The 21,352-nt window shown below is 46.6% G+C and overlaps 1 protein-coding gene across 1 annotated transcript in view; it reads right to left on the bottom strand.

Annotated features, from left to right (window-relative positions):
* Window positions 1-1,971: 1,971 nt before the first annotated feature.
* EMX1 (empty spiracles homeobox 1) overlaps window positions 1,972-21,352 on the bottom strand; it is a 38,691-nt gene continuing 19,310 nt past the window's right edge. The window contains exons 2-3 of the mRNA XM_060779650.2: window positions 5,128-5,312; window positions 1,972-3,243 (exon numbers count right to left, since the gene is read on the bottom strand). Coding sequence (XP_060635633.2) covers window positions 3,076-3,243; window positions 5,128-5,312 — 353 coding nt within the window. The 3' untranslated portion in view covers window positions 1,972-3,075. The remainder of the gene's footprint in view (window positions 3,244-5,127; window positions 5,313-21,352) is intronic.

Below are 21,352 nucleotides of genomic sequence, written 5' to 3'. Positions count from 1 at the left end.
CTTTCTTCCGTTCCCTTCCTTCTCCTTCCTTCCTTCCTTCCTTCCTTCCTTCCTTCCCTCCTTCCCTTCCATTTCCTTTCCTTCCTTCTCCTTCCTTCCCGTTCCTTCCTTCTTTTCTTCTGTCCTTCCTTCCCTTCCCCTTTCTTTCTTCCTTCTGCCCTTCCTGCCTGCCTGCCTGCCTTCCTTCCTTCCCTCACTTCCTTTCCCTTCCTTCTCCTTCCTTCCTTCCTTCCTTCCTTCCTTCCTTCCTTCCTCTCAACTCTGTGGCATGTCTGAGATTCCTGCCCAGCGTAGGTGCTGCCTTTGATCCGTCATCCCGAGGCACTTACCTGGATGCCGGGGAGGCCGCTCTGTTTTGGGATGGACATTCAATCCCTGCCGCAGGTGTGAAGCCACCCCCAGCGGCCACAGCGGCCGGCATACCTGCCATACCTGGGGAGCCCCAGCAGGAAAGGGGGAGGCTGAGGTGAGGCAAAGCCCTGAGCCTTCTCTCCTTGTCGTTCTTGCTGCCCAGCTCTTTCCATGAACCACACACAGCATACCTGTTGTAGGGAATTTCCTTTTTGGACTGCAACTCCCAGAATCTTCCTCCTTAAAAGACCCAGTGATTTCAGCCATGAAAGCCTTCGACAACTCCAGGATCTTTTTCACGCGTCCCTCATTCTGTATGTTTCCAATATAAAACAATACACTTTGGAGATAGGAGCCAAACCGGAACGTAAAATTCATCAATGCGTTGTATATATACACACATAAGCCAAAGATATTTTAATATACAATCTTTTTAATATTTTTTGTACATGAAACAAACTTTGGGTACATTGAACCACCAGAAAACCAAAGGTCTTACTCTCTCAGCCACCCAGGATTTTGGATTTTGGAGGGTTTGAGATTTCGGATTCCCAGGTAAGGGGTGCACAACTTGTGTTATATTGCATTTGTGCACTTTCTCAATTCCTCGCTTCCTTCTCTTGCATTCCTTTATTCAAAAAATTAGTTTTCTTGCATTGGGAGCGACACCTGATTGGGAGCGACACCTGATTGCGTGTCACGCCATATGCAAATGGTGACGAAGTTGATAAGCCATGTTCCTAATTATAAAATATTGAAGCTGCAAATGGAGATATGGCACAATTGCAAAAAAGGACCATGCTTGGAAGTAGTTTGCTTTTGCCTGAGTTGACAGGGAAGGGAAAGGATTCAAGTTGCAGGGGGAAAAGATTCCACCTAAGTATTAGGAAGAACTTCTTGACGCTCAGAGCTGTTCAGTGGTGGAACCCTCTGCTGCTTGGAAGTGTTCCTTCTCTGGAGGTTTTAAAGCAGAGGTTGAGTGGCCATCTGTTGGGAGGGATCAGATTGTGCCTTCTTGCCTAGCCGAATTAGGTTGGACTGGGTGGGAATCCCTTGCAACTCTGGGTTGTTGTAGGTCTTTTCAGGCTATTTGGACATGTTCTAGAGGCATTCTCTCCTGACGTTTTGCCTACATCTATGGCAAGCATACTCAGAGGTTGTGAGGATACCTCAGAGGTTGTGAGGTATCCTCACAACCTCTGAGGATGCTTGCCATAGATGCATTGCCATGGCCATGTTCTAGAGGCATTCTCTCCTGACATTTCGCCTGCATCTATGGCAATTATCCTCAGAGGTTGTGAGGATACCTCAGCGGATCCTTAGAGGTTGTGAGCATCCTTCAGAGGCTGTGAGCATCCTCAGAGGTTGTGAGGTTGTGAGGTATCCTCACAACCTCTGAGGATGCTTGCCATACATGCATTGCCATGGCCATGTTCTAGAGGCATTCTCTCCTGACATTTCGCCTGCATCTATGACAAGCATCCTCAGAGTTTGTGAGGACACCTTAGAGGCTCCTCAGAGGTTGTGAGCATCCTCAGAGGTTGTGAGGTATCCTCACAACCTCTGAGGATTCTTGCCATAGATGCAGGTGAAATGTCAGGAGAGAATGCCTCTAGAACATGTCCATATAGTCCGAAAAAACCTACAACAACCCAGTGATTCTGGCCATGAAAGCCTTCAACAACTCTGTTGGAGTCTTTCAACAAAAGCAGGATGGCCATCTGTCAGCAGTGCTTTGGTTGTGTCTTCCTGTCTGGCTAAAGGGGGCTGGACTGGATGACCTCCTGGGGACCCTTCCAACTATGATTCTATGAGTTATTTTTGGCACTTTGGGCTCATCTTGCAGCAATGGAAGTAAACTGAGCACAAAGAAGAGCATGGGGCAAGGAGAGAAGTAACCAGGGCATTTTGAAAGCAGCTGGGAAACTGGGAAGGCAGAGGATCAGTTTGGACAAGAGGCATTGGCATCAAACCCAGTGGCGCAGAGCATTTAAATCCAATCATAGATGTGGAATCTTGCAAACGATCCCTGCCAAACCAGGAGGGCACACGCTGGCGCAGATGCATGGTTGCAAGACTTTGGGAACATCGTCGACATGCGTGCAGATGGGACCTCCACGCCTGGCCTTCCCTGCATCCACAATAAGGCGATGATGTATTTCCAACCTGGGAGGCTCTTGGTTGCTTTGTGATTGCACAGACACACCCGCCCACACTTGTGCGCATTGACACACACACATACACATCTACGACAGAGGGAAGAGGTACACACCGGAAACACGTAGACACAAAATAATAATTTAAGACGGGAGAAGGACGGGCTTCCTTTTGGGTCTTCAACATAGTCATCGTCACCATCACAACGTGGACACCCATCCGGCCCAAGCCCAACATGGAGGAGAGAGTATCTAGTGGAAGCCTTGGCAGATCCATGTGTTTGAGGGCCTCCTCGTAGGGCTCAAAGGGTCCGTGTCCTGGCATTTCTGGGGGTTTCTCCACTGTCTTCCATCTCCGTAGGTGGTGTCCAGCTCCACTGCTGTCCCCATAGATTGGAGAGGCAGTATAGTGTCCCTCAGAATGGTCCTTCCTCCTGCGGACCCCAATACTGGCAGTTGGGGGGCTCCTGTCCAGCTCTGTCCCCCCTCCAACGACCAGGTTCTGTGGTGTCTGCTCCCGCTCAATGGTCCTTTCCAGGGGAGCGGTGTGCCTGCCGTGATCACTCCGCTAGTCATTAGAGGTGACGTCTATGTCCTCTCCACTGGACTGCTTGGTGGCAATGCGCCACCGGTTGATGTGGTGGGAGCCCTTCTTCTTCTGGTCCGACTCGGGCCCTTCCTCCTCCAGCTTCTGGCGCTTGTACTTGGTCCGCCGGTTCTGGAACCAGACCTTCACCTGGACGAAGAAGAAGGAAGAAAAGGAGAAGGAGAAAGGGAAGGAGGAGGAGAAGGAAGAGATGGAGATGGAGATGAAGATGGAGAAGGAAGAAAAAGACAGAGATGGTGATAGAGATGAAGAAAGGGACAGAGAAGGAGGAGAAGGAGAAAGAGAAGGGAGAAAGAGGCAGATGGAGAAGGTAGATGGAGAAGAGAAAGGGAAGGAGAAAGAAGCAGAAAAGGAAGGAGAAGGAGAAGGTGGAGACGGAGATGGAGAAGGGAGAAGAAAGATGGGGAAAGAGATGGTGATGGAGATGGAGAAGGGGAAGGAGAAGGAGGCGATTGAGAAGGAGAAAGGGAAGGAGAAGGGAGACAGAGGAAAATAAGAAGAAGAAGGTGGAGATGGAGAAGGGAGAAGAAAGATGGGGAAAGAGATGGTGATGGAGAAGGGGAAGGAGAAGGAGGAGAAGAAAAAAGAGAAGGAGAAGGGAGAAAGAGACAGATGGAGACAGAGAAAGGGAAGGAGAGACAGAGACAGGGGAAAATAAGAAGAAGAAGGTGTAGATGGAGAAGGGAGAAGAAAGATGGAGATGGAGAAAAGCAAGGAGATGGAGAAGCAGAAAGGAAGGTAGAAGGGAGAAAGACACAGATGGAGATGGAGAAAGAGAAAGGGAGGGAGAAAGAAGTAGAGACAGGGAAAAGGAAGGAGAAGGTGGAGACAGAGATGGAGAAATTAGAAGAAAGACGGAGACAGAGATGGTGATGGAGAGGTAGAGGTAGAGGGAGAAAGGGAAGGAGAAGGAGGAAACGGAGATGAAGACGGAGACAGAGAAGGGAGAAAAAGACAGAGACGGAGATGGTGAGAGAAATGAAGAAAGGGAAAGAGAAGGAGGAGAAGGAGAAAGAGAAGGGAGAAAGAGGCAGATGGAGATGGAGACAGAGAAAGGGAAGGAGAAAGAAGCAGAAAAGGAAGGAGAAGGAGAAGGTGGAGACGGAGATGGAGAAGGGAGAAGAAAGATGGGGAAAGAGATGGTGATGGAGATGGAGAAGGGGAAGGAGAAGGAGGCGATTGAGAAGGAGAAAGGGAAGGAGAAGGGAGAAAGAGGGAAATGGAGACAGAGAAAGGGAAGGAGAAGGAACAGAGACAGGAAAAAAGAAGGAGAAGGTGAAGGCGGAGATGGAAAAAGGAGAAGAAAGATGGAGACAGAGATGGTGATGGTGATGATGGAGATGGAGAAGGGAGAAAGAGACAGATGGAGATGGAGACAGAGAAAGGGAAGGAGAAGGAATAGAGACAGAGACAGGGAAAAAGAAGGAGAAGGTGGAGACGGAGATGGAGAAGGGAGAAGAAAGATGGAGAAAGAGATGGTGATGGAGATGGAGAAGGGGAAGGAGAAGGAGGCGATGGAGAAGGAGAAAGGGAAGGAGAAGGGAGAAAGAGGGAGATGGAGACAGAGAAAGGGAAGAAGGAAGCAGAGACAGAGACAGGGAAAAGGAAGGAAAAGGAGAAGGTGGAGACAGAAAGAGACAGATGGAGATGGAGACAGAGAAAGAACAGAAACAGAGACAGGGAAAAAGAAGGAGAAGGTGGAGGCGGAGATGGAAAAAGGAGAAGAAAGATGGAGACAGAGATGGTGATGATGGAGATGGAGAAGGGAGAAAGAGACAGATGGGGACAGAGAAAGGGAAGGAGAAGGAAGCAGAGACAGGGAAAAGGAAGGAGAAGGTGGAGACAGTTAGGAACTGTGGGAGTTGAAGTCCAAAACACCTGGAGGGAGGGCCAAAGTTGGCCCATGCCTGATCTAGGGGCTCTTAATGCACCACAAGCTGGACATGAAACAATAGTGTGATGCGGCAGCACAAAAGGCCAATGCGATCCTGGGAGACCTGAGTCCACACTCACCTGGGTCTCGGAGAGGCTGAGGCTGCCGGCCAGCTGCTTGCGCTCGGCCCCCACGACGTAGTGGTTCTTCTCGAAGGCGCGCTCCAGCCTCAGCAGCTGCGACGGGGAGAAGGCCGTCCGGATCCGCTTGGGCTTCCTGGCAAAAGGCCCGTGGAGCAGAAGGCTCTCCTGGGACACCTCTCCACCTGCGGGGAAAGCGGGACACGGCTCAGCTTCCAGAAAAAAGAAGGGGACCCAGACCCACAATCCGAGATGTGGACAAGGCCGAAAAGTACAGCTTTATTTCCAGCTGGGACTCTGGTGAGGAGTTCTCCAAAAGCACCAGAGCAATGAAATAGGCGTTGACTGTGCCTTTTATAGATTCCAAATGCAAGCAAACAAAGAACATACGTCTACATACGTTGACACCATTCACTGCGTCACCTTAGCATCAAATTCTATCTTCTAACATGCAAAAGGCATGTCTCTGTGTATTCCTAGGAGAAGCTTGCATCCATCAGGGGCCTGCATTTGACCTGTCAGGAGGCTCCTTTTAGAGCCTAGTTGTCCCAGCTAGGACAGGCTTATCTCTCTCTCCTGGAATGTATAGATAACATGCCTCCTCTTCAGCCCCTCTCTTGCGGTGCCTGGACACAGCTTGCTTGTCCTGTTAGCTTGGGTTTCTTATACAGAGAGAACCTGATTTTTCTATATATTTCCGTGCTTATAGAGTACATACAATTTATAAATCAATAAATCAATATCTATTTTTCCAATATCTCCTCATCAATAGAACTCCAATATGCTGATGACAACATCATCTGTGCGCATTCAGAAGACGGCCTACAAGCCACTCTAAATACCTTTGCAGAAGCATACGAGAAGTTCGGCCTCTCATTGAACATCGGGGAAACCAACGTGCTCTTCTCCAATCCAATCCTTCTCCAATGCCAGAGATACAGCTTAATGGTGAAACATTAGAAAATGTGGACCCTTTCCGCTCCCTTGGCAGCCACCTCTCCACCAAAGTCAACATCGAAACTGAAATTCAACACCGCCTGAGCTCTGCGAGTGCAGCATTCCTCCAAATGAAGCAGGAACTCTTGGCCTCCATACATTAGAGCAATGTCGGAGTTGCGACCTTTTGTAAAAGCGCTCAAGACTTGGCTGTTTGGTTGTGCATTTAAGTCATCAGATCTAATTTGCCAAATAGTCACTGCTGTATGTTTTTATGTTGAATGTTTTTATATTGTGTAAATGCTATTTTAGATTGTAAGTCACTCGGAGCACCTTGGTGGAGAGCGACTAATTAAGAAATAAAGTGAAGTGAAGTGAAGCGAAGTGAAGTGAAGAGGAAGGCACGTCAAGCCAACCCCACCTGGGACTCCCTCCCACCTGGAAACCGATGTCCTCACTGCAGGAGAACATGCAGCCCTAAGTAAGCAAGCAAACTAGGATATAGATGCAACCAAAGCCAGAAATGCAAGCAAAGCAAGGTGCAGATGCAAGCAGAGTCATAAATGCAAGCAAATCAGGCTGTAGATGCAACCAAAGCCAGAAATGCAAGCAATGCAGGCTCTAGGTGCAACCAAAGCCAGAAATGCAAGCAAAGCAGTGTGCAGATACAACCAAAGCCAGAAATGCAAGCAAAGCAGCCTCTAGGTGCAAGTAAAGCAATAAATGCAAGCAAAGCAGGCTGGAGATGCAACCAAAGCCAGAAATGCAAGCAAAGCAGGCTGCAGATGCAAGCAGAACCATAAATGCAAGCAAGGCAGGCTGTAGATGCAAGGAAAGCCAGAAATGCAAGCAAAGCAGTGTGCAGATGCAACCAAAGCCAGAAATGCAAGCAAAGCAGACTGCAGATGCAACCAAAGCCAGAAATGCAAGCAAAGCAGACTGCAGATGCAATCAAAGCCAGAAATGCAAGCAAACCAGTGTGCAGATGCAACCAAAGCCAGAAATGCAAGCAAAGTAGGCTGTAGATGCAAGTAACGCCATAAATGCAAGCAAAGTAGGCTGTAGATGCAAGTAACTCCATAAATGCAAGCAAAGCTGACTGTAGGTGCAAGCAAAGCCATAAATGCAAGCCATAAATGAAAGCAAAGCAGGCTGCAGATGCAACCAAAGCCATAAATGCAAGCAAAGCTGGCTGTAGGTGCATGCAGTGCCATAAATGCAAGCCATAAATGCAAGCAAAGCCAGCTGTAGGTGCAAGCAAAGCTTCCAGGGAGAAGGCATGGTCTCAGCCCACATCTTCCACAGGAGCATTGAGTTTGCCCAGGAAAGCTGCAAAGAACTGTGACGGGTAGCCTTCCATCTGTGTTGGCTAAACATGGAGTAAATACCAAGGAGAGTTGCAAGGGACAATGAGCCCTTTGTCAGCGGAGCCTTCTGAGCATTTGCTAATGGGATTTGGACAATGTTTTAGTAGCCCTCAATGGCATTGGATTTCTCTGAAGGTACATCTACACTGACCATTTAATGCAGTTTGATACTGCTTCAACTGAGAGTCTATTGCAGGCATGGGCCAACTTTGGCCCTCCCTCCAGGTGTTTTGGACTTCAACTCCCACAATTCCTAACAGCCGGTAGGCTGTTAGGAATTGTGGGAGTTGAAGTCCAAAACACCTGGAGGGAGGGCCAAAGTTGGCCCATGCCTGGCTATTATATTGATATGGAACCTCCTTCCTTGTAATTTGAATATGTAATTAACTCTGGGTTTTAGCCTGCTCTCTAATGAGATTCTTTTCCATGTAGAGGAAAGGAGTCTCCACCTTGGAGAGCTCCCTTTCTTCTCTTTTGGCAGAGCATCTCATCAACCTCCTTCTGCTAGGCAAAAAGACACAATCAAAGCCCTCCCAACAGATGACCATCCTGCCTCAGTTCAAAGACCTCAAGAGAAAGAGACTCCACTGGAAGAGACCTCCAAAGGGCATCTAGTCTGACCTCCTTCTGCTGGGCAGGAAGACACAGTCAAAGATCTCCAAACGGATGGACATCCAGCCTCAGTTCAAAGGCCTCCAGAGAAAGAGACTCCACTGGAAGAGACTCCCAAAGGGCATCTGGACAGGAAGACACAGTCAAAGCCCTCCAAACGGATGGACATCCAGCCTCTGCTTGAAAACCTCCAGAGAAAGAGACTTTAATTGAAGAGTCCCACAAAGGGCCTCTAGTCTGACCTCCTTTTGCTGGACAGGAAGACACACTCAATGCCCTCCAAACGGATGGACATCCAGCCTCAGTTCAAAGGCCTCCAGAAAAAAAAGACTCCACTGGAAGAGACCTCCAAAGGGCATCTGGACAGGAAGACACAGTCAAAGCCTTCCCAACAGATGGACATCCAGCCTCAGTTCAAAGGCTTCCAGAGAAAGAGACTCCACTGGAAGAGACCTCCAAAGGCCATCTAGTCTGACCTTCTTCTGCTGGGCAGGAAGACACAGTCAAAGCTCTCCAAACAGATGGACATCCAGCCTCAGTTAAAGAGCTCCAGAGAATGAGACTCCACTGGAAGAGATTCCCAGAAGGCATCTAGTCTGACCTCCTTCTGCTGGGCAGGAAGACACACTCAAAGCCCTCCAAACGGATGGACATCCAGCCTCAGTTTAAAGGCCTCCAGAGAAAGAGACTCTACTGGAAGAGACTCCCAAAGGGCATCTGGAGACAGGAAGGTACAGTCAAAGCCCTCCAAACAGATGGACATCCAGCCTCTGCTTGAAAACCTCCAGAGAAAGAGACTTCAATTGAAGAGACCCCCAAAGGGCATCTAGTCTGACCTCCTTTTGCTGAGCAGGAAGACACAATCAAAGCCTTCACAGCAGAGGGCCAACCAGTCTCTGCTTGAAAAACTTCTGAGAAAGAGACTCCAATGGAAGAGGTCCTCAAAGGGCATCTAGTCCAATCCCCTTCTGCTGGTCAGGAAGACACAATCAAAGCCCTCCCAGCAGAGGATCAACCAGCGTCTGCTTGAAAACCTCCAGAGAAAGAGACTTCAATTGAAGAGAACCCCAAAGGGCCTCTAGTCTAACCTCCTTCTGCTGGGCAGGAAGACACAGTCAAAGCCCTCCAAACAAATGGACGTTCACCCTCAGTTCAAAGACTTCCAGAAAAAAAGACTCCACTGGAAGAGACCTCCAAAGGGCATCTAGTCTGACCTTCTTCTGCTGAGCAAGAAGACACAGTCAAAGCCCTCCCAACAGATGGACATCCAGCCTCAGTTCAAAGGCCTCCAGAGAAAGAGACTCTACTGGAAGAGACTCCCAAAGGGCATCTGGAGACAGGAAGGTACAGTCAAAGCCCTCCCAACAGATGGACATCCAGCCTCTGCTTGAAAACCTCCAGAGAAAGAGACTCCGATCGAAGAGTCCCCCAAAGGGCCTCTAGTCTAACCTCTGCTGGGCAGGAAGCCCTCCCAACAGATGGACATCAAGCTTTGGTTCAAAGGCCTCCAGAGAAAGAGACTCCACTGGAAGAGACTCCCACAGAGCATCTAGTCTGACCTCCTTCTGCTGAGCAGGAAGACACAATCAAAGCCCTCCCAGCAGAGTGCCAACCAGCCTCTGCTTGAAAAAAGAGACTTTAATTGAAGAGAACCCCAAAGGGCCTCCAGTCTAACCTCCTTCTGCTGGGCAGGAAGACACAGCCAAAGCCCTCCCAACAGATGGACATCCAGCCTCAGTTCAAATACCTCCAGAGAAAGAGACTCCACTGGAAGAGACCTCCAAAGGGCATCTAGTCTGACCTCCTTCTGCTGGACAGGAAGACACACTCAAAGATCTCCAAACGGATGGACATCCAGCCTCAGTTCAAAGGCTTCCAGAGATAGAGACTCAACTGGAAGAGACTCCCAAAGGGCATCTGGAGACAGGAAGACACGGTCAAAGCCCTCCCAACAGATGGACATCCAGCCTCTGCTTGAAAACCTCCAGAGAAAGAGACTCCAATAGAAGAGAACCCCAAAGGGCCTTTAGCCTAACCTCCTTCTGCTGGGCAGGAAGACACAGTCAAAGCCCTCCCAACAGATGGCCATCCTGCCTCAGTTCAAAGACCTCTAGAGAAAGAGACTCCACTGGAAGAGACCTTCAAAGGGCATCTAGTCTGACCTCCTTCTGCTGGACAGGAAGACACACTCAAAGATCTCCAAACGGATGGACATCCAGCCTCAGTTCAAAGGCCTCCAGAGAAAGGGACTCTACTGGAAGAGACTCCCAAAGGGCATCTGGACAGGAAGACACAGTCAAAGCCCTCCCAACAGATGGACATCCAGCCTCTGCTTGAAAACCTCCAGAGAAAGAGACTCCAATAGAAGAGGTCTCTAAAGGGCCTCTAGTCTAACCTTCTTTTGCTGGGCAGGAAGACATAGTCAAAGCCCTCCCAACAGATGGAAATCCAGCCTCAGTTCAAATGCCTCCAGAGAAAGAGACTCCACTGGAAGAGACTCCCAAAGGGCACCTAGTCTGACCTCCTTCTGCTGAGCAGGAAGACACAGTCAAAGCCCTCCCAACAGATGGACATCCAGCCTCAGTTCAAAGGCCTCCAGAGAAAGAGACTCCAATAGAAGAGGTCTCCAAAGGGCCTCTAGTCTAACCTCCTTTTACTGGGCAGGAAGACACAGTCAAAGCCCTCCCAACAGATGGACATCCAGCCTCAGTTTAAAGGCCTCCAGAGAAAGAGACTCTACTGGAAGAGACTCCCAAAGGGCATCTGGAGACAGGAAGGTACAGTCAAAGCCCTCCAAACAGATGGACATCCAGCCTCTGCTTGAAAACCTCCAGAGAAAGAGACTCCGATCGAAGAGTCCCCCAAAGGGCCTCTAATCTAACCTCTGCTGGGCAGGAAGCCCTCCCAACAGATGGACATCAAGCTTTGGTTCAAAGGCCTCCAGAGAAAGAGACTCCACTGGAAGAGACTCCCACAGAGCATCTAGTCTGACCTCCTTCTGCTGAGCAGTAAGACACAATCAAAGCCCTCCCAGCAGAGTGCCAACCAGCCTCTGCTTGAAAAGAAAAAAAGAGACTTTAATTGAAGAGAACCTCAAAGGACATCTAGTCTAACCTCCTTCTGCTGGGCAGGAAGACACAGTCAAAGCCCTCGCAACAGATGGACATCCAGCCTCAGTTCAAAGGCCTCCAGAGAAAGAGACACCACTGGAAGAGACTCCCAAAGGGCTTCTAGTCTGACCTACTTCTGCTGGGCAGGAAGACACAGTCAAAGCCCTCCCAACAGATGGACATCCAGCCTCTGCTTGAAAACCTCCAGAGAAAGAGACTTCAATTGAAGAGAACCCCCCAAAGAGCCTTTAGTCTAACCTCCTGCTGTGCAGAAAGCCCTCCCAACAGATGGACATCGAGCTTCGGTTCAAAGGCCTCCAGAGGAAGAGACTCCACTGGAAGAGACTCCCACAGAGCATCTAGCCTGACCTCCTGCTGAGCAGGAAGACACAATCAAAGCCCTCCCAGCAGAGTGCCAACCAGCCTCTGCTTGAAAACCTCCAGAGAAAGAGACTCCAATGGAAGAGGTCCCCAAAGGACATCTAGTCCAATCCCCTTCTGCGGGGCACAATCAAAGCTCTCCCAACAGATGGACATCCCGTCTCAGTTCAAAAAACTCCAGAGAAAGATGCTTCATTGCAATCCAAGACAGTCTATACTTCACTAGAGTTGGGAGAGACTCCCAAAGGACATCTAGTCCAACCTCCTTCGGCCAGAGAGGAAAAGCACAATCAAAGCATCCCTGGATGGCCATCCGGACTTTGTTTCAAAACCTCCACAAAGGCTTAATCGCAACACAAATGGAGTGCTGGTGCTCTTCTAAAGTATTGGTACAGTTATATTTTTTCCAATTTTCACAAATTGTTGATCGGGTGGCCGTAATTACCATGGTAATTAATGAATACGTTGCTAATTAAGAAAAGAATATCTGTTGACAGCGATGTTTGTGAAGAACCACACGGAGCGGCTCTGGAGGAAACTACACAAGAATCAACTATAAGGACATAAAAAGCGTAAAGGGGAAAAAATTCCAAAATTCGCTCCGGGGCCATATAGAAATATAGTAAATAAATAAATAAATAAAAAGCATAGAAGCAAAGATGATATGAAACTATTACACTACATAACATGATTTTTGTTCCTGGGTGATCAATGTCAGCTGGCTGATGACAATGTAAACCGTCTCGCACATGAACACTAAAACAGATCCGTCAAAATACTTAAAACAGGACTCATCACCCCTGGGTTTTGTAGTTAATTAGTTTGTAAGTAACTAGCTGTAACAAGTAAATAACCAATAAATAAGCTATTAAGTGCAATATTAATTGATTATTAAGTGGCTGCAGTAAGTAATTGAGGAACTAATGGCGTCAATTAATGGGAGAGCCAACATGAGAAAAGCCTAAAAGCAAACCCATGGAAACACTTAAGGCAAAACAACAACAACAACAACAACAACAACAATTTTGTTGTTGTTCATTCGTTCAGTCGTCTCCGACTCTTCGTGACCTCATGGACCAGCCCACGCCAGAGCTCCCTGTCGGCCGTCACCACCCCCAGCTCCCTCAAGGTCAGTCCAGTCACTTCAAGGATGCCATCCATCCATCTTGCCCTTGGTCGGCCCCTCTTCCTTTTGCCTTCCGCTTTCCCCAGCATACCGTATATTCTGGCATATAAGACGACTGGGCGTATAAGACGACCCCCAACTTTTCCAGTTAAAATATAGAGTTAAGACGACTCCCATGCATAAGACTACACCCACGTATAAGACGACCCCTGACTTTTGAGAAGATTTTCTTAGGTTAAAAAGTAGTCTTATATGCCAGAATATACTGTAATTGTCTTCTCTAGGCTTTCCTGTCTCCTCGTGATGTGGCCAAAGGACTTCAGCTTTGTCTCTCGTCTCCTTCCCTCCAGTGAGCAGCCGGGCTTTCTTTCCTGGAGGATGGACTGGTTGGATCTTCTCGCAGTCCAAGGCACTCTCAGCACTTTCCTCCAACACCACAGCTCAAAAGCATCTCTCTTCCTTCGCTCAGCCTTCCCGAAGGTCCAGCTCTCACATCCGTAGGTGACTACAGGGAACAACAACAATAGAACTTGGAAAAAGGAGACAAAGAAGGACCTGATTCTTGCAGCTCAAGAACAAGCCATTAGAACCAAGGCCATCAAAGCCAGAATTGAAAAGTCAACAACAGATCCCAAGTGTGGACTCTGCAAAGAAGCATACAAAACAATGGATCGCATCCTCAGCTGCTGCAAGAAGATCATGGACAGACTCCAAGCAGAGGCACAACACCCTTGCTCAGATGATCCATTGGAACTTGGGCCACAAACACTGTCTGCCTGCGACAAAGAACAGGTGAGATCACAAGCCGGAAGGTTACAGAAAATGAACATGTCATTTTCCGAATTCAGACAGAGTTTTGGAGTATAATACTCCTGACCTCACATTCATATTAAAAAACAAAGTATGGATCTTCGATGTTGCAATCCTAGGTGACAGCAGGATCATAGAATCATAGAATCCTAGAATCCTAGAGTTGGAATAGACCCCCTGGGCCATCATCCAGTCCAACCCCATTCTGCCAAGAAGCAGGAATATTGCATTCAAATCACCCCTGACAGATGGCCATCCAGCCTCTGTTTAAAAGATTCCAAAGAAGGAGCCTCCACCACACTCCAGGGCAGAGAGTTCCACTGCTGAACGGCTCTCACAGTCAGGAAGTTCTTCCTCATGTTCAGATGGAATCTCCTCTCTTGTAGTTTGAAGCCATGGCTCCATTGTGTCCTAGTCTCCAGGGAAGCAGAAAACAAGCTTGCTCCCTCCTCCTCCCTGTGGCTTCCTCTCACATATTTATACATGGCTATCATATCTCCTCTCAGCCTTCTCTTCTTCAGGCTAAACATGCCCAGTTCCCTAAGCCGCTCCTCATAGGGCTTGTTCTCCAGACCCTGGATCATTTGAGTCGCCCTCCTCTGGACACATTCCAGCTTGTCAATATCTCTCTTGAATTGTGGTGCCCAGAATTGGACACAATATTCCAGGTGTGGTCTAACCAAAGAGGAATAGAGCATGGGGAGCATGACTTCCCTGGATCTAGACACCACTGGAGTGTGGTGAAGGCTCCTTCTTTGGAAGCTTTTAAACAGAGGCTGGATGGCCATCTGTCAGGGGTGATTTGAATGCAATATTCCTGCTTCTTGGAGGAATGGGGTTGGACTGGATGGCCCATGAGGTCTCTTCCAACTCTTTGATTCTATGATTCTATGATTCTATGATGCAGGCCAAAATCCCATTGGCTTTTTTTGCCGCCACATCACATTGTTAGCTCATGTTTAACTTGTTGTCCATGAGGACTCCAAGATCTTTTTCACACGTACTGCTCTCGAGCCAGGCTTTGTCCCCCATTCTGTCTCTTTGCATTTCGTTTTTTCTGCCTAAGTGGAGTCTCTTGCATTTGTCACTGTTGAACTTCATTTTGTGAATTTTGGCCATTCATCTCTCTAATCTGTCCAGATCCCTTTGAATCCTGCTCCTGTCCTCTGGAGTCTTGGCTCTCCCTCCCAATTTGGTGTCGACGTGTGATCCAATTCAACAGCCAGCAGAGTGTCTGCTGTGGACGCATCTTGTTGTGTTTTGAACAACAACAACAACAACAACATGTTACAAGTTTTGAATTGTATGTTGTATGGTTGAGTCTCTTTTGAGAGAGGAAGATGGGATGATAATAATAATAATAATAATTCGTAATGTATGTATTGCTCGTCTCCATCCTCTGCCATCACCAAACTTAGTACATCTTAGTGGGTTGTTGTAGGTTTTTTCGGGCTATATGGCCATGGTCTAGAGGCATTCTCTCCTGACATTTCGCCTGCATCTATGGCAAGCATCCGCAGAGGTAGTTAGTACATCTTAATCCATTCAGTGGCCATGAAGCAGCGAGTTGCGAAGTTTCCTGAAAGGAAAATCATCCGTGGATTTCATCCAGGTAACGCTCAAAAGCTCTTCCAAGAGATTACGCAAACATCGTGTGAAGGGGAGAAATGTTTCCAAAGCAGAGATTGCCAATATTTGTATCGGCAGCCTTCTTAGGCAAACGCAGGAGTTTCTCCCATATTTGGAAGTGGCGCTGGCAACGCACTGCGCTTGTGTTGAAAACAACAAACTTCTCCAAGCCTCCACTCGTTATTTGTTATGTATATAATTCAGATTGCTTTTTTATTGTATACTAGCCGTCCCCTGCCACGCGTTGCTGTGGCCCACATAGGGGTTAAGTGTGGGAGGTTTGGCCCAATTCTATCGTTGGTGGGTTTCAGAATGCTCTGTGATTGTAGGTGAACTACAAATCCCAGCAACTACAACTCCCAAACGTCAAGATTCTATTTCCCCCATACTCCACAAGTGTTCCCATTTGGGCATATTGAATATCAGTGCCAAGTTTGGTCCAGATCTATCATTGAGTCCACAGTGATTGATGGAGGCAGGTGAACTACAACTCCAAAACCAAAGGACACTGCCCACCAAACCCTTCCAGTATTTTCTGTTGGTTATGGGAGAACTGTGTGCCAAGTTTGGTTCAATTCCACCTTAGATGAGGTTCAGAATGCTCTTTGATTGTAGGTGAACTATAAATCCCAGCAACTACAACTCCCAAACGTCAAGATTCTATTTTCCCCAAACTCCACAAGTGTTCCCATTTGGGCATATTGAATATCAGTGCCAAGTTTGGTCCAGATCTATAATTGAGTCCACAGTGATTGATGGAGGCAGGTGAACTACAACTCCAAAACCAAAGGACACTGCCCACCAAACCCTTCCAGTATTTTCTGTTGGTTATGGGAGAACTGTGTGCCAAGTTTGGTTCAATTCCACCTTAGATGGGGTTCAGAATGCTCTGTGATTGTAGTGAACTATAAATCCCAGCAAGTACAACTCCCAAATGTCAAGATTCTATTTTCCCCATACTCCACCAGTGTTCACATTTGGGCATATTGAGTATTCGTGTAGAGTTTGGTCCAGATCCATCATTGTTTGAGTCCACAGTGATATCTGGATGTAGGTGAACTACAACTCCAAAACCAAAGGACACTGCCCACCAAACCCTTCCAGTATTTTCTGTTGGTTATGGGAGAACTGTGTGCCAAGTTTGGTTCAATTCCACCTTAGATGGGGTTCAGAATGCTCTTTGATTGTAGGTGAACTATAAATCCCAGCAACTACAACTCCCAAACAACAAAATCAATTTTTTTGAGTGAAGGACATACATTGGGTTGTTAGGTGTCTTGTGTCCAAATTTGGTGTCAATTTGTCCAGTGGTTTTTGAGTTCTGTGAATACCACAAACCAACATTACATTTGTATTGTGTGTATTTGGTTTGCAGTTTTCCTTAACTCTGTGCTGTAGGAGGGGCTGCAGAGCATGGGATCTGATCTGGGCTTGTTCAGAACTCAGACTCCATTTTAAAACTTCAGTAGGAACTGTATGCTTTCAGGCTCTCAGACTGTACAGATTCCATTGGACTTTCAGACTAGACAGAGACACTATTGAACTCTCAGAACAGAGAGATGCTTTAGATCAGTGGTTCTCAACCGTTCAGGGCTTTGTAGGTCAAAACCTGCACCTTGAATTGGGCCCGGAAAATAAACAGCAGCCAGTGGAGTTCCTTAAACAGGAGGATTGTCCACTCTCTGTAATTCGCACCAGTTAATAATTGTCCGTTGGACCAATTGGAATTTCCGGGCCGTCTTCAAGGACAGCCCCACGTAGAGTGCATTGCAATAGTCCAATCTAGAGGTAACTAAGGCTGTTTTAATTAAACAATTTAATTAAAACAGCATTTACTTTCTGGATGTTTTAATAGTCCAAAATATAAAACAAAACATAGCACTCAGCCACAGAATACGAAACAAAAAGAGCAAACGTTGTAGGTTCAAGATAACTCCATGGTCAAAAGGTCCAGTCCAGTGGTCAAATGCCAAGAGTTCAATAAACAAAGTCCAGGGATCAAGAATCTATACTGTAGTCAAAAGCCAGTCCAAAGATCCAAGGTTCGGGAGACAGGACAGGACACCGAAAATACACAAACCTGGGGCAAAACCAGCAGCATCTACCACCAAAATAAGACAAATATTTTACTCCCAAAGATCAGCCACAAGACTCACTCCTTATATCCAGAAACACCCAACTGCAACCCACCTCTTGCATCCCTCCACCCTTAATTGCTCTCCCCCATGAACTCTTACTTACAGATTACTCAACCCTTTAGAACTAAGACTTACATTAATCCTTCCATCACCAACAGCTAGGCCTGTCACCACCAACCACCCTCAACTGCAAAACATGATACATGACAGCTGGGACATCCGTAGGGAGACCAATGTTGTGGCTGAGATGTTCTGTGATGATGAGGATGATGGGATTCAGGTTCCTGGCTCTTTTTCTGTGCCTCAGATCTCTGGGCCTGCGGCTCCCACAGACAGCACAGATAATGCAGAGTCAACATCAACAAGAGAAAGGAATTTTAACGAAGGAGATCGTGAACAGGTGGGGAGGCATTCATCTCCTTCCCATGCTGATACTGAAAGTACAGAAAGCCTTGACAGTGACCTGACCCGGCAAGCTCGTCTTGAGTTCTCGCCTGGCCGGCAGACGAGAGGCCAGCTCGGTGAAAGGTCATTGCAATGATTTCATGTAATGTTTTTGTTGGGGTTCAGCCTGATCCTGATCTGTGTGAACCGGATTCTCTGATAGTTTTTCCAACTGAGCAAGCTCTCCCTGACCCTGACAGTGTGGAATCTGTTGTTGATGCAGAAGTCAGCGGCGATGAAAATGAAACTCAACAGCTGGAGGAAAATGTTTTGGAAGCTAGCCGTGATATCACTAGCCATGATATCTCTCCACCTGGGTTTTTTAATGAGGACCGAAGAGAACAGATAGTTAGAGACAGAAATGTTTCCCAGTTTCTACGAAGGCCACATCGTTTACAGGAGAGACAGGCCCAGGCTTCAAAGTCAAGGGGTGTTTCAAAGAATAGCTTCTTTGGTTTAAGAGGCCTCCTGCCGGGTGCCTCTTTAGATCAAGCAACGTTTGGGACTGTGGCTGTGCCTTGGCAGAATTCCTGTGTTTCATGGCCGGTAATCCCAGAGGCTTGTAGTTATCAAGTTCATGGTTAGTAAAAGACTAACAGGTTCCTGGTTCTTGTATTGTGGCTTTTGAAATTTTGCTCAAGTTCAGAGATTCTACTGATTGCTGTGTTTTTCTGTGGCTTTTTGACTTTGCATTTACCTTTCTTTTGTAACCAATTTTTCATCAATAAACAAGGATTGCTTTTCCTACAGTCCAGTGTGGTGGATTTAATCTTATGGTCTCGTTTCCTGATCTGGGATGCAACAGCTTTCGTGTTAGAAAGGTATTTAAGCTTCTTGCAAACCAAGGGAAAGTGTCAGTTCAATGTAGCTTACTAGCCTGAAAGCTTCATGGAATAATCTTAGCCTGGAAAGCAGTACGCTTGGGATTTCTTGCATTGTGATTCATGGGGCAATTGTTTCATTACTTGTACCTGAGACTTTGCAAACAGGATTGTGTCTCCTGCTTTTACCTGAAGATCTTTGGAACTATATTCTGCATTTAACCTTAATCTTTGGAACTTTGCAATACTTATTCTTTATTTTGACTTGGATTTTTTCCTCAATAAACTATAAAACTACAGCTCTTGTGTGGTGGTGTTTGGAAGCAAGGTGAAGCTTACTCTGAGTTGCAACAACCAAGGGGCTTGTCAATAAAGCTATTGTCCTCCCAACTGTGCTGTATGGCTGCAAACGTGGACTGTCTACAGATGTCACTCTCAACTCCTGGAATGATTCCATCAGAGTTACCTCCGGAAACCCCTGCAAAATCTCTTCTCTGTTGTATGAAACATGGACAGTCTACAAACTTGACTCTCAGCTTCTGGAAAGATTCTATCAGCGTCTGGAAGAAGCAAAGACCACCAGCACTGAAGCCATGATCCTCCGCTATCAACTCCACTGGACTGAAGGCCATATTGTCCAAATACCCAAAGATCACAGTCTCCCAAAGCAGTTACTGTACTCCCAACGCAATAATGGAAAACGTAATGTTGGTGGAACAAACAGTTTCAGACAATCCTGAATTAGTGTTTCTGCTGCACATCTCCTTTTTTGCAAATCGGCCACAGAAGAGGGAGGAAAAGAAGACAAACAGAGAGATGGGGCACAATCATTACACACTCATGGTGTGACATAGTGGTGATGCAAGGCCACTTCCTTCGTGAGAGGCAGCACGGCTGGACCCAACGTAGCGTGTGCCACACATACTATAAATATAAATATGAGCCACTTTGGGTCTCGATCAAGAAAGGAAAATGGGATTATAATTATAATTATATTAATTATAATATTTATTTATTTATTTATTTATTTGCTTTATTTCTATACCGCATTTTTCAGCCTGATAAGGCGACTCAATGCGGTTTACACAATGAAAATGATCACAATAACATCAATACTATCACAACAATATCCTAAACAATTAAAACACATCATATGCAACAACAAAATCAAATAATCATTAACAATTCATAACGCCTCAATATGAATAGGGTTGTTAATAGGGTTGTTGTGAGTTTTCTGGGTGGCATGGCTATGTTCCAGAAGCATTTTCTCCTGACATTTTGCCTCCATCTATGGCAGGCATCCTCAGAGATTGTGAGGTCTGTTGGAAACCTCTGAAATCCTCACAACCTCTGAAGATGCCTGCCACAGATGCAGGCAAAACATCAGGAGAGAATGAACATGCCAAACTCCTCTGGGACTACTGGATTCAGACAAAGTTCTGGAGCACAAGACTCCTGACCTCATGATCCTGGGAAAAAACAAAATAAGGATCGTTGATGTCGCAATCCCAGGTGACAGCAGGATTGAAGAGAAACGACTGGAAAAGCTGACACGATATGAGGATTTAAAGATTGAACTGCAAAGACTCTGGCACAAGCCAGTCAATGTGGTCCCAGTGGTGATCGGCACACTGGGTGCAGCACCTCGAGACCTTGGCCTACGCTTAAACACAATCGGCACTGACAAAATTACCATCTGCCAGTTGCAAAAGGCCACCTTACTGGGATCTGCATGCATTATTTGCTGATACATCACACAGTCCTAGACACTTGGGAAGAGTCCAACGTGTGATCCAATACAACAGCCAGCAGAGTGTCTGTGTGGACTCAACTTCTTATGTTTCTAATAATAATAATAATAATAATAATAATAATAATAACAACAACAACAACAACAACCTTGTTTGCTGTGTACTAATCTTGTTATGTTTTCAAAATAATAATAATAATAATAATAATAATAATAATAATAATAATACAATTGTGCTGGTATGTCTGTACCAGGAGCTCCAACTTTATTTTCTTTCTATTAAGTGTTTGCATGCAGGGATTCTGCAAAAAGGTGGCTTCCTTTGGTTTGCAGTCATAGGGCAAGCCACTTGTCTATCATTGTTAAGTTTGGATCCGTCCCTTCTCCCAGGGAGATGGGAAGGGAAAAGGGAGCCATTTTTAGTTAGTCTTAGTGAGGAAAGCTAAGTTAGAGGACGTGGACAAGCTTCACCTGCACAAAAGCTTCATTTGTTAAGACCATCCAGGGAAACTGAAGTCCAGGGAATTCCAGGGACATTCTGGGGGAAAACAGTCCCAAAGCTTTGGCAGAGAGCCTTACAGCATCTGAGGGAAACAGCCCTAAAATCTCTAAGAAATTCCAGGGGGAAAACAGCTTTACAGACCCAAAGAACTCCAGCTGGAGAATCTGCAAGCCTTTACTGGTCTACTCGGTGCTCAAGACGCAGTTTGAATCCGGTTGTAGAACTCACATCAGTAGGGATTAGATTACAGTCAGCCTGGGAGAGGTTAGAAAAGGGTTTTCCTCTAAAGTAAAGGAACAGTTAATGAAGACAGTTGCCTGTCCCTTGTGGACAAGTTTAAGGAAGCCACCAATTGATCCAAAGCCTTGAAGCATTTGTTTGACTCATTGAAGATTTGAGAAGTATCTGTTTAATTTGTTCAATAACAAAGGACTTTGTTACATCATTAAAGACTCTAAAGACCCCCTCTATAGGAAAATCCTTAAGGGCCTCTTTCGAGGCGCCCTGGCTTCGTGCTGGGCACAAGGTGCACGTCCTATTTCAATTATTACAGGCCCAGCGCGTGGCAGAACAACAACAGATCCCATCCTCAGCTG

The sequence above is a fragment of the Anolis sagrei genome, chromosome 5 (genome assembly GCF_037176765.1).
Source record: "Anolis sagrei isolate rAnoSag1 chromosome 5, rAnoSag1.mat, whole genome shotgun sequence".
Taxonomy (NCBI): Eukaryota; Metazoa; Chordata; class Lepidosauria; order Squamata; family Dactyloidae; genus Anolis; species Anolis sagrei.
Note: the sequence above shows the minus strand (reverse complement) of the source record. Positions and strands in the feature narration are given on the sequence as shown.